Consider the following 15,699-nt stretch of genomic DNA (forward strand, 5'->3'; position numbering starts at 1 on the left):
TTAAAAAAAAAAAAAAAAAAAAAAAAAAGAGTAAATACTAGAAAAAAAATATTTCTCTATTTCTTTATTTCTTTATTTATTTCTTTATTTATTTATTTATTTCTTTATTTCTTTATTTATTTATTTATTTATTTATTTATTCATTCATGGTGTTCTTATTTTTTCCTTCTTTTTTTTTATAACACATTTAGGGATATTGAGCAATTGTTATGATTCATCATATTTGTTAAAATGTCATTTATACGTAAAACTTAAAATGTTCCACTTATAATTTACTTTATATATTCATATATATATATTATAAAAATATTAAAGGTATATTCACTTATTTGTCTTTACATTTGAGAGAATATAAGGGACAAAAAAGGGGAAAAAAAAAAAAAAAAAAAAAAAGTGCTATCATATTTTACAATTTTCTCATTATCATTTTCTCTACATATATATATATATATATATATATATATAATTTATAATGTCTTATGTTTATTTTTTCCTTTCCTGGAACTTCCTAAATGTAGGAACATATGATATATCATTAATATTATTTTGTTCCATCTGTCCTGAATTGTTTTTTTTAACACTTACATTATTTAAATTATTATTTTGTGCACCTGTTACAATTTTGGTTGTTATATTTTCTGTTGTTGTATTTAAATGATTTTTTTTTAAAAATAGAAAATTTGTTTGGGTCCTTTGTCCAACTAAACAATTAATTGTATTATTAATTCTCATGATTTTTTTGTTATGAGGGATAAAATCATTATTTTTTTTTTTTTTAATTTCATCCTTATATAATTTGGATATTTTATCAATAGATTTTTGTCTTTTTTTTATTTTATAATATTCTGACAAAATATTATTTTTTATTACTTTACTATTATTTATAATTTGTTTATCCTTAATAGGAAATATACTATTATTATTTATACAATCTTTGTTGATCTCATTTTGATGTAATAATTCACTTTTTATATTATTATTAATATTATTAATTATATTCTTTTGGCTTTCACATTTTTTGTCATTAAAATTTTCCATTTTGTTTACATGTTGTTCAGAATTATTTTTTGTGTAATTACTTTTGATATATATTTTTTTTTCGATGTTTTTTTCTTTATCCATATGAATTATATTATCATAATCATTATCCACTTTTATATGCTTATAATTATATTGATTATTACGTTGTGTATGTTTTATCTCTTCAACAATATTATACATATCATGATCATTTTTATCCTCTCGATTATTTTTTAATTCTGATTTGTTTTCATGATCCTCACCACAATTGTATATATTATGAAAGGAATAATTTTTACATTGATCAGATAAATTATTGTCCCGATAATTCGTATCACTCAAACAATTATGTTGATTATCCTTTGATGTACCTATTGTATGATTAAATATATTGTTCTCATAATTTGTTGACAATTCTTTATTTCTTTTTTCTTTATTAATACGTTTGAATTTGCTTGAATGGTTACATATTAAATGATCTTCATTATTATTATTATTATTATTATGAATATTATGTATATTATGTATATTATGTATATTTCCCCCTTGATTCTTTGGTTGATATTTATAAAATATATGATACATAAAAGTATAAAATTTATTTTTTACATGTTGTTGTATTGATGACATTTTATAATGTTTTGTGTTGATATTAGAGATTCCTTTTATACCACAAAAATTACATAAACGTACTGTTTGTTGTAATGGTGTATTAAAATTATTTAAATTATTTAAATTATTTAATATATTTTTTGCATTTTTATAATAATATGGACATTTTTTCATAATTTTTATTAATTCTTTATATCTCATTATTTCATTTCTACTAATAATTCTTAAGCAGTATATTTCTTCATCATATATATCTTTTTGATTTTGTAAGAATGTATTCATTTCATCATCATTTTTAAATTCTTTTTTTATATCTATTTTTTGTAATAATGTTCCTTTTAAATCATCATGTATATGTTTTCCTGATAAATAAATAGTCTTAACATTAATCCTAGTTACAAAGTTACATGGATTTATTGAAAAGATATTTTCGTCATTATATTTCTTTTTTTCCATATCTGTTGGATCATTTTGATATGTTTTCATATTATCCATATGTTCATTATTTTGATCAATATAATTTTTTTCTATAATAAATTTAGAATTATTTTTAAAGAAAATTTCCTGATTCGAATTTTGTTCCATAAGAATTCCTATATAATTATTTTTGTTATTATAGATAAAATTATTGGATAGTTCTTTTTCTTGTTTACATTTCCATAAATTAATTATATCGTCATTTACATAATGATCATTTTTTTTGCGTGTGTTATTATACATAATAATTTTTTCTTCAAAATGATTTTTGTTGTTTTGTAAATTTGTATTTATGCCATATGTTTGTTGATGTGTTAATTTTGAATCCTTCAATAAATTATTTTTTTGTTCACAAAATATAGTATCATCTGATAAAAATGTATTATCTATGTTGGAAGTATTACTTGATGAAAATTCTTGTGAAGATTTATTATTTGTACAAAGATTTTGTTCTAAATCAAAATAGATATCGTTCTTATGATTATTACATATATTTTGATTTATTATGTTGTTTAAATTGTTATCTTTTTCGTTCTTTTCGTTCTTTTCTTTATTTTTTAATTTATTTTTGGAGATAAAAAGCACATCTAGTGCTTTTACATGTATCACGGTTTTTATATCCCTTCTACATAAAAAACTTTCATCCCAGAATTTTTCTTTATCAATACAAATATATAAAAATTTGACAAAGATTAATTTCCCTTCTATTAAGATTAACCCATAAGAGTTTGTCATAGAATCTTTGTTTATATTATTGTGTTTACAATTTTTATTATTTAAAAATGAATGAATATTATTAAATTGTGGGGAAATATTTGGGGTAGTATTAAAGCAACAACAACAAATACTACTACTATAATTATTATTATTATTATTATTATTGTTGTTGTTATTATTGTTGTTATTATTATTATTTATTTTTTTATTTTTATTTTCATTTTTATTTTTTTTGTCTATTTTAAATGGTAAGCTATAAATATCTCCCTTAGTTCTTTCAAACAATGCGTCTATACAGTTATTTAAATTTTGAACTGTACATTTTATGATTTCATGCATATCTCTCTTGAATATATCATAATGAGTTTTATAACTTTTTTTTTCATTATTATTTTCTTGATCGATTCCATTTCTTTGTTTGTCTTCTTTATTCATATGATCATTATTATTATTCAGTACATTTTTCGCTTTTATATCATTTAATTTTTTTGAGATACATGATGTGTGCACATTTATTTCTGACTCTTTCATATTTATTATATCTGAATATTTTTCTTTTTTCTTTTGTGTTTCATAGTTTCTTTTGAGTATAATCCATTTATTATTTTGGAATAATGTGTAATTCTTTTGATAGTTTAAAAAATAATTTTTAAAATAAATAAATAAATGGAGATGATAAAAATAGTAATTAATAAAAAAGCTAGCTCTCTTTAATTCATATAAATAAATTAACCATGTTGCACTACTAACTTTACTAGCCAAATTTATATTGTGTTCATATTTTTTTTCCAAGTTGTGTATATTTTTAATATGATTCCTGTTATTACTTGGATTATTATAATATTTCCATATTAAATCTTCTGAATCGAATTTTGAATTATCATCATGATAATTATAATTATTATTATAATTATTATTATAATTATTGTTATAATTATTATTATAATTATTATTATAATTATTGTTAAAATATGATTGTTGTTTGTTCGGCATAAAAGAATTGTACATATTTTTATTTATTTTATTTAACTTATTAAACGTGTACCTTCCTTCATAAACACTATGATGATGACTACTATTATTACTACTATTTTTCATATAATTATTAGGTTCATAAGAGGTTGAAATGTTGTCATACGTCTTTTTGGGAACATCATAATTTTGATTATAATTATAATTATAATGAGAGTTATTTTTTGTGTTTGTATAATAATTATTATTACTATTAGCATTCATATTCTTATTATTTTTATTATATAGTGATGAGGACGAATTTGTATATGTCGTTATATCTGTTATGTTCTTATCATTTATAAGGGATCCTTTTTTTTTTTTTTTTTTTATATTTATTATATCATCATTTGTATAATCATCTGTTCTTAAATTTTTCATTAAAGATAATATGTCTTCATCATAATCATATTTATCATTATATTTATAAGGATAATTTTTAAAATGTATCATCTCATCTTTTGATATTCCATATGCATAATTTATATTTAAAGGCATGCTGATATTGTTTCTAGTCTTACAATTCTCCTTGTTTAAGTTTATATTTTGCTTGTATGTATTATCACAAGGATAATTATTACTAATGAAACTATTACTTTTATTTTTATTTATATAATGAAACACATCAACATTATCATCATCATTATTATTATTATCCTTATTATCATCCTTCTTATCATCCTTCTTATCATCATCATTATCATCATCATTATGTAACATATTGCTCTTATTGTTCTCTAAATAGTTGCCATCATTCTGTTGAGAGGTACTATAACAATAATGATCATTTTTATTATGATACATATTTCTTCTTTTTAATATGGAACGTGTAGAAAAGTTTTTTTCAGACAATGTATTATTTTCATTCATATAATTAGAACTACTATTACTCATATTCTCTTTATTTCTTTCAAAAATATTGTTATCTTGATTAGTACCCTTATGATTTAATAAAAGGTTTTTACTTCGACATATTGTATCTATATTATTACTCATATGTTCATTTCTTCTATAGGTATAAGAACTGTTCTCCTCACGGTCCTTTTGAAAATAATTGACGTCATTTAAATGAACATCACAGGAATTAACCACATTATGTACATCATCCATATCATCAACTTCATCCATATAATTGTAAATATTATTATTTTCATCATTATTATCATGAATATAACTTCGTGCTGTTATTCTGTCGCTATATGTATTTCCCGTTGTGGTATCTACAAATTTTTTACTTAAATCATTCCTTTGTATATTATTATAATTAGTTGTACTATTTTTTGTTGTTGTTGTATAGTTTCCTTTGGATTGCATGTCCTCAACATTTTTATTCATTTCGATAACTTTATCATAAATTTTGTTATAATCATTTTTTTTTCTATTAATAAAAGATTCATAATTAGAACTATATATAGGATCATACAAGGTTACTAATTCATCCCACACACCTCCATGACAAATACTTGATAGGATTTTCTTATTTATTTCGCTTTCATCTTTATCAAGACACTTTTCTTCATTTATAATATTTATAATTTTCATTAGCTTCTTTCGAGAATTTAATTGGTTAAAAAATATCATAAATGAATAAAACAATGGACATATATTCATTAAATAATTCGTATTAATATTAAAATTGTTATTATTATTATAATTATTATTATTATTGTCATATTTATTATCATCATTTAAAAATGAGCTATATGCATTATCTTTAATGTTTTCCGTGTTGTCATTTTCTATTTTTTCATCTTTTCCTATTAAATTAGGCTTCTCTTTATTTTTCTTATTTATAAGACTCATATATTTGGATACTACTACACTGTTTTTATGTATATCCTTTAAAATGTTTTTTTTTTTTATATATCTCTTTTCTACGTTTTCCGGATTTATAGAAGAATAAGTCGAGCATGTCGAAAAATAAATCGATGGGTTGCTTATAAGGTTGTTATTAAAACTTACATGACTATTAATATCGCTATGGTGATCATGATTGAAATTATTTTCATCATAGTCCAATTTCTTTTTTTTCAAACTGGTAAATTTATTATTATCATCATAAAAATTATTATCCATATCATCATTATATACAGCAGGATTATTTTCACAGGAACTACAACTACACATATCACTCATTTCATAATTTTCGTTTTTCAAAAAGGATGAGTTCAAAAAATTATAAGACAGTTTGAAAAAATACTTAGAGCACGTATTATTCGTATAATTATCTTTGTTCATTTTATTTTTTTTTTCATTAATAAATATATTGCTGTCAGAATTATTAGTATTATGTGCTTGGTTAGAAAAATACCTTTTTCCCTTTCCAAAAAAAGAACCACAATTTTTGGATACATGTGATATACTCAAGGATGACTTATCCTCATAAGGATAATTATACTTATCTAAATTATTAGAATCATGTATAGGTTTATCATCAAGAGGAAATCTATTAGATATAGGATTAAAGTTAAAATGTTCATCCTTATCAACATTATGGTAATTATTTATTTTGTCATTTTCTATATTTGTTGGTTTGCTATGGGACTTATCCTTTTGATAATTATGCTCAAGGTCACAATTATTTAATCTACAATTATAATTTTTTTTTTTTAAATCTTGTGTAACTTGTGCTTTATCATTTATATTTATAGGTCTCCTGAAATTACACGTTTCATTGCTTTTACTTTTTAAAGTATCCTTTTTAGATATAGGAAGCACATCTTGATCATTTCTATTTCTATGATTCTCATTTAATATTAATGTATCCTTATTTATCGTTTTATTTACACAAGAATCATCTGTAATTATTTCATTTTGTTCAGAACTTTCTCTAGATATCCTACAATATTTAACACATAACATCATCCAAAAAATGGTTGGTAAGCCTCCTTGTTTCATAGATGGTAGGGTTCTGACTTTTAGAAAAAATTTCAACAGGCGCATTACATTTTTTAAATTTGGAAAACGTGTTAAAACATTTAAAAAGAATTCTGTATGCTTCAATGAATTGTTTGTATTAACAGAAACATCACAAACTATTTTATTTTTTTTTAATGTTAAAATAGGAACCCTAGCAGAATCTACTAGTTGTAATTCTACATTATTAAAAAAAGAAAAATCGTTTTCCTCATGATGGTTAATTTTTGTTAACAAGCCATCTTGTAAAAGAGTTTTCTTATTATCGGTATCTTTAATTTTGTTAATATAATTATATATATTGTATAAAATATATTTAGGGTTGTATAAATTTGTTTGTATAACAATATCCAAGTCGCTCGTTTTAGAATCTACACCATATGCAGTAGAACCCACAGTATATATATTTATTTCAGAATTTAGTATATGTTTAATCAACTTGGATAATAAACAAAAAATATTTTGCTTTATCAATTTAATATCTTTAGTAGGTTTAACAATCTTTAATAAATCGATAAGTTTCTTCTCTGTCTTGTAAAATAAAAGAAAAAGATCTTTCTTGTTATAATTATTATTTACGTGATCATGCTTATTATTAGCTTGTGCATAAAAATTCATATTAAACATATTATAAATATTGTTGTTCTTCTTCTTATTATTATTATTATTATTGTTGTTGTTTTCTAATATTTTATTATCATCAATAACATTGAATGTTGATTTGAATAAATTAGATCTTTTTGGAATATTTAAGGATATACTCCTTCTATTTCTTTTTTTATCACATAATATATGATTAAAACTATTATTATAATTTATATTATTCAACCAGGTTTTAAAACATCTTATATCAACACTTTGATTTCTCTTTATTTTTTCTATATTAAAAAGGTTCTTTTCGTGCTTTTCTTTTATATGTTTATTATCATATATAATATTGTTATAACTTAATTCTTGTATAACATATACTGATTTGTTTATATCCTTATGATTATCTTCATTTGAAGTTAATATTGTTTTTTTTTTTTTCTCATCACATTTATTTATTTTAACATTATCATCATTATTATTATTATTATTACTGTGCTTTTTTAATGATTCCTTAAAATTTATTTTGTTAAGAGATGAAGATGTTACAACTTCAGCAATACAATGTTCACATTGATCAACAGTACCTTTGTTTTTTTTTTCCTGACAATCCAAATTATTATTTTGTATATTATCAACATTATGATCACAACTTACGTTACTTTTTAACATTTTACTTTTATCTGTTGTATGGATAATATCATATAAAATGTTTTTATTTATATTTACATTTATATTTTTTTCATTATAAACACATGTACGTTGCTGGGGCTCCATAGTATAATTTTTAAATTTTTTTTTTTTTTTTTTGTTTTTAATTTTCCTATATTCTAAATACGAATTATTATTATTATTATTATTATTATTATTATAACAACGTTTTTTATTGTCCATTTCATTAACGTGCGTATTAAATTGTTTGTTATTCTCATGATTTGTTGTATTTTCTTTATTAAATGTATTTTCCTCAGCATATTTATTGTGATAATTAAAAGGATATAAATAATTTAAATCTTGAACATAATGTGGAGATATTAAAAATGGAAAGGGGTATATCATATTATTTGTATAACTATTATATAATGGGATCTTGTAAACATTATCATAATATATATTATTATTATAATAATTATAACTTTTAATAATGTGTTGATTCTCTGGACATTTCTTTTCATTATACAAAGAAATATCATTACTACAATTATTATTATTATAATAATAATAAAGGCGATGACTATTATTATTATTATTATTATAATGATGATGACTATTATTATTATTAATATTATTATTATTAATATTATTATTATTAATATTATTAATATTATTAATATTATTATTATTATTATTATTTTTTGCTTTGTATGGATTGTTCATTCCGTATGAGTAATCGTTCACATGAATATCAGTGTAATATTTAAACGGATCTTCAAAATAATTTTTATTTCTTTTACTCTTTTCTAATATTTCTAAAGATATTTCATAAGTCTCAAGGGGTATGTTCATTTTATTATCAACATGTGTATCCTTATAAGGAAAACTCTTACTACCACAACGACTATTATTATTTATATTATATATACTATTTGTATTATTCATATTATTCATATTATTCATATTATTCATATTATATGGATGCACACATTTGAGCACATTCTTACTATTTTTATCACCCACATTTTTCACAAACCTACTATCATCATTCGTCATATTTTCGTAATAATCATTGTTGTAAAAAAAAAAAAAATTATTGCCATAAAAATTATTCATCATGAAATTATAAGAATAATCCATATTATCATTATTATTATTATTATTATATGTTAATGTGTCATCTTTGGTTTTTTTTTTTTTTTTTATATAAGTAGAATAATATTTATATTTATCCATATATAATGCTGACTTTTGGTTATTATCTAAATCTTGTATATTACTTAAAATAAAGTTCATATTTTTTTTGTTATAAGGTTTCATATCTTTATTTGTAACAAAAATGTGGGAATTGTTTGTATTAGATGAGTCTTTACCCTTTTTTTTTTTCTTAATATTACAACTTAGAAATGTATAATCATTAAGAGAATTAAAACGATTATGACGATAAAAATTATCAAAATAATATATATTATTAACACTATTTATATTATTTGTATTATGTATGAGATGATCATAATTTTTATTATTAACGACATCTTCGTTACTACTAATACTTCTTTTAGTTTCTACATATATCATATCATCTATTTTGTTGTTTGGAGAAAAGTGGTTTACAAAGGCATGGTTGTCATATGGAAAATACGAATTTAATGATCCTGTGCACATATTACTCTTAACATTATTATAATATCCTTTAATTAGATTATATTTATAATTATTAATATTATAATTATAATTTTTATTATTATGATCATTATGGTTACAATAATATAATGTATTCATATAATTAACATAATTAAAAAAAAACAATTTTTTCTGTTCATCATAATTATTAGACGAATCTTTTATAGTATATGGATTATTATTATACATATCAACATTATTATTTATATCATTATAATCATTATTATAATTATGTGTATTTACATGGTTATGTTTCTTTCTGTTTATATGATAAAAAGGTAATTTATTCTTATTAGATTCATATTTTATATGATAACTATAATGAAAATTATTATTATTATTATTATTATGAAATGCTTGGTAAGTATTATTTGTATATATTTCCTTATTATCATTTTTATGTATTCCTTCTTCTCTTTTATTAATTTTCTTTTTTATAATATGATTTCTATATTCATCAATATTATTACCAAATTCATAAAAATGACAATTATTTCTTCGTAATATATTATCATCATTATGTGTATATCTATTTATTTTATTTACCATTCTATGTTCTCCTATATTATTAGATGCATTATACTTATTTAAACAATAATTTGATGTATAATCATCAAAATAAGGAGTATACTTACTTTCAATTTTGTTATTATAATAATTATATACATTCTCATTATTATTATGTTTTATTTTTTCTAACTTTTTATAGGACACATTTTTTTTTTTTTCCATCTTATAATTTTCTTCACTTAAAGACTCATATTTTTTGACTGCATATCCGTCAGTCGTGTTATTATACATGGATATATTTTTTTTTTTTTTTTGATGAGAATCGATTTCATTATTTATGTAATCTGTGTTTAGACAATAGAACGAATTATTTATAGAAAGTTTATTTTTAAAAATATTATTCAACATATTAAATTGGTAATAATTTTGTTTCTTTCTTTCTTCATCATTTTGTGTAACTACAATGTAGGTATTGTTATTTTGGATATTATTATCATCATCATTATTATTATTATTATCATCATTATTATTATTATTATCATCATCATTATTATTATCATCATCATTATTATTATCATCATCATTATTATTATCATCATCATCATTATTATCATCATCATTATTATTATCATCATTATTATTATCATCATTATTATCTTCATCAATATTTGTTGTATCGTTATTTTTCTTTTCCTCATGATATATATTTATATTATTTTCTAATATCTCTTGTTTTGTTTGCTTTTTTTTTTTTTTTTTTTTTTTTTTTTTTTTTTTTTTTTTTTTTTTATTATTATTATTATTTTTTTCATATATATTATTTGTGTAGGTGATAGTATTAGACAAGGAACTACTTAATGTATCATTTTTTTCAACATTTTTGTAAATATTATCCTTATTTATTATATTATTTACATGATTATCCTTTTTATCTTTAATAATATTTATAAGATTTATATTACTATCCTCAACCTTACATACATATAAATTATTATTATTATTATGTATAATACTTTTTTTATTAGTTTGCTCATTTTTTAATGATTTATAATTTTTATCATTAATCGAAATAATACTTTTGGATGTTACCATGGTGCTGTCCCCTTTTTGATGGGGTCCCCTCATACCCTTCTGACTGTTATCCGATAAAATAATATTATCCATTTTATCCACATTTTTTATATTATCCACATTTTTTATATTATCCACATTTTTTATATTATCCACATTTTTTATATTAACCACATTTTTTATATTATCCACATTTTTTATATTATCCACATTTTTTATATTATCCACATTTTTCATATTATCCACATTTTTCATATTATTCTTTTTACTTGTAACGTTTGAGCCTAACGTATTATCCTTTGAATAATAACAAAAATTACCAATGTCTATATGTTCATCACACGATATATTTACACTTTCATCTTTTATATCTCCTAATAATGTATCCACATTATCACTATGTATATTTATACAATCACTTTGATGATTTAATAAATTAGTATGTTCCTTTAAATTGTTTGTATCTATAATAATGTTATCGTTCTTTACATTACGGTTAATAATATATTCATCCATTTTTTTCTTATGTACATCATCCTCAAAATAATTATTATCATTATTGTAAATATTTATGTTATGATTATTTGTACTCTTCTTAATATATGATATATCATTACATAATAACATATGTTCAAATTTACTCTTAATATTGTTCTCATTAATTCTAGGAAAAGATTTATTATGTTTATTAAATTGTTCAAAAGGTGAAAGGTCATGATGATTATTACTTATATATTTGTCGTTTAAAAATTTTTCTTGTATATTATTATCACTTAAATATATATTATTATTTATAATTTTTTTTTTATTTTTATCTTGATTAATTATAATAAAATCTGGAGAAGGTAATAAAGAATTCATATATTTTTCTTTTTCATTAATTATAATAGTATCATTCATATATGTTGTTTTCATGCTACCGTTTTCTTTAAAAGATGTTATCATGTTCATATTATGTATTTCATTCAAATTGTTATTTTTTTTTTCATTCATAAATATATATTTATTTAAATATTCATTTTCCTTTTGATTTTTCTTTTCCCTTTGATTTTTTTTTTTTTTTTTTTTCTTTTTTTTTTTTTTTTTCCTTTTCTTTTTTTCCCCTTGGCTAACATTTTTACTTTGGTCATCCATAGAATCCAGATGTTGATTTGATTCAGAGTTGTTAAATTCATTAATATGTTTTAGTTTATATAAAATTTTATACATTTCTTTTCTTTTCTTTTTATTATTATAATCTGTGTTGTATTTACCATTAAATGTGTTTGTAATATATTCTTTTGCTAAATAATTACCATCCTGTGATGTATTTATATTATTTATGTTATTAATATGTAAGGTATTATCCATATTATCTACATTACTTACATCTTCATAATTAACATCCTTAAATAATCTATTACAAGGTATATCTTCTAAATATTCTTCATGCACTTTATTATTTATGTGCTTCCCTTTTAGAGGTGTTATAACTTTAGGAAGCTCTTTATATTTTTCCTTTTGTCTGGAATATTTAATTTTTTTTTTCTTTTGTGAATATATTTTACTATCACTAGAATAACCCTTGGTACATTCATTTTTAATCAACAAATTAAGATTCTTAACTTTCCTATAATTACTATAATTATAATCAAGACAGTGGTTATTTATATAATCTTGCATATTATTAATGTCATTCTTATAATTTGTGTTTTCTGTATTTATTATAATATTATTGTTAACATCGCACATATAATCCTTTTGATTATTTTGATTATTTTGATTATTTTGATCATTTTGATCATGTTGATTATGTTGATCATGTTGATCATTTTGATCATGTTGATCATTTTGATCATGTTGATCATGTTGATCATTTTGATCCTTTTCATTTTTATTTATTTTTATATTTATATTTTTTTTTTTTTTTATTAACATTTTTTTTAATATATTTTCATATTCATATACTGATACGTTTTTATCAAAACTATTTACACATTTTAATATATTAGATATTCTAGATTTATTTAAATATTTTTCTTCTTTATTTATAATTTTATTATATTCATTTTTTAAATTCTTATTATAGCACGTCTCTTCTTTTTCTTTTTCTTTTTCTTCATCTTCTTCTTCGTCCTCTTCATCTTTTTGCTTCTTCATATTTCCATTCATAATTTGTAGAATATATAACCGTGTGTAATTAAAAAATAAATAAATAATAAAAATAAATATATATATAAATAATAAACTTAATATAAAATGATAAGAATATTTATTAAGGGGAAAAAATTTAACATAAACAACTTCATAAAAAAAATATAAAATATTTAAATTTTTAATAACACCTACAACAATTGGTACATTTTTAAATGTTATTAAGGAATATATAGGTAAATATATATATATATATATATATATATATATATATATATATATATATATATATATATATATGTATATATTATATGTTCTTCTTTTCTTTTTAATTTTATATTTTCATAAGGGATTATTTATTTATTTATTCATTTATTCATTTTAATTTTTTTTTTTTTTTTTTTTTTTATCTGTTATATATTTCAAGTTCACAACTTCAGTTATCATATTTGCCGTCATAATACGTAAAAAACATTTTTACAAAAAAAAATAATAAAATAATAAAAAAATAAAAAAATAAAAAATAATTTTTGCTTCTATATGTATGCTTATATATTATATATTATATATTATATTATTTTTTTAAACAGTTATATATAAATATATAAAGAATATGATTGAAATGAAAAAAAAATAAGGTATTAAAAATATGGTGGTCTCCTTTTTTTTTTTTTTTTTTTTTTGGTATATATATAATACCAGGTTGGTATTATTTTAGTATAAATTTTAAATATTCTGTTATATTCAATTTTTTTCTTTACTTTTTTTTGTATTGCGTTTTTATATATTGTCAACCTTAATAGATTTACTTCTTACATTTCTTAAAATAATATCTTACACATACTTGTTATATATTTGTATATATATATAAATATATATATATATATATATAGATAGATACATAGAAAACGTTTTTATTTTATTTTTTTATATATATTCACTTTCATGAAGAGAAAATTTTTTCTTTTTGTTTTTTTTTAAAAGCAAAAAAAAGAAAAAAAAAGAAAATTATATGGTGTTCTATAGCTTATACAAAAATATGCATAATATTATATACATAAATATATATATATATATATATCTTGAAGGTCTGCATATAAAATATTATTTTATTTATATCTTAACAAGAAGAAGGAAAAAAAAAGAAAAAAAAAACATATCATAATATAAGAAAAATACTAAAATTTTATTTTTTTCTTTATAAATATGCTTTTTTAAAATGTATGCAAGAAAAAAATAAATGAAACATGGGTAAAAAATAAAGAGGTGTTTTTTTTTTTTTTTTATATATATATATATATATTTATTTATTTATTTATTCATTAAATCAAACTTTATTTTTCAAAAAATTTATAAATTTATATAAATATAAATAAATATATATATATGATTTATAAAATAAAAATCACTGTATTATTAAAAAAGAAGAATAGATTATGCATTCTTCAAACCATGGTACATTCATATATATGTATATATTTTACGTGTTTATTATAATATATATTTTTATAAAAACAATATAGCGATTTTTTTTATTTTTAAATTAAAAATATTATATATATATATATATATATATTTCCTTATAAATACGTACATTTAATATGTATAGAAAATTTTCTATATTTTCTAAAATTACCGCAATTTATATATATGTTATTATAATCTATCAAAATACATATGAATTTTTTTTTTTTTTTTTTTTTCCTTTGCCCTATATATTTGTATATAAAATATTTATATGTGTGTGCATAAAGTTTACGAAAAATTTAAATAAGTAAAAAATAAAGTGAATAATATAAAATGTAGGAAGACTGAAAAAAAATATATACATATATATATATGTATAATATAAATGTGTGACTTTATATAGTGTATAATAAGAAAAAAGAAAAAAATATATATTTGTATATTTTATATATATTTTTTTTCACAATACTATATATGAATAATATACATTATAAAATAAGATATAATTATGTTTAAAATTTTTGAGATTATATTTTAAGAATTGAAAAGTTTTTAATTAATTATAAATGTATAATTATAAAGCATTTCAAACCTTATCCATATTAAAATGTAGATATACATATTTGAATTTTAAACATATTTAAGTGCGTATTCACTTTGATACAATATATATATATATATATATATATATATATATTAATATATGAGTTAACACAATTTTTAATTTTATTGTGAAATATAAGAATGAACCTTGTTATGGTTGAATAATGCTTCCTAATTTGTGTTCTTTTATTAAATGAACCAAAATATATATATATATATATATATATATATATATAT

General features: G+C 19.4%; 1 protein-coding gene across 1 annotated transcript; it reads right to left on the reverse strand.

Moving 5' to 3' along the window:
* Positions 1-483: 483 nt before the first annotated feature.
* On the reverse strand, positions 484-13,398 carry PRSY57_0419400 (erythrocyte membrane-associated antigen; the record flags this gene model as incomplete). Its single annotated transcript, XM_012906047.2, has 1 exon — positions 484-13,398. One exon carries the CDS (start codon positions 13,396-13,398, stop codon positions 484-486), a length of 12,915 nt encoding a protein of 4,304 aa, XP_012761501.2.
* Positions 13,399-15,699: the final 2,301 nt, after the last annotated feature.

The sequence above is a fragment of the Plasmodium reichenowi genome, chromosome 4, assembly GCF_001601855.1.
Source record: "Plasmodium reichenowi strain SY57 chromosome 4, whole genome shotgun sequence".
Taxonomy (NCBI): domain Eukaryota; phylum Apicomplexa; class Aconoidasida; order Haemosporida; family Plasmodiidae; genus Plasmodium; species Plasmodium reichenowi.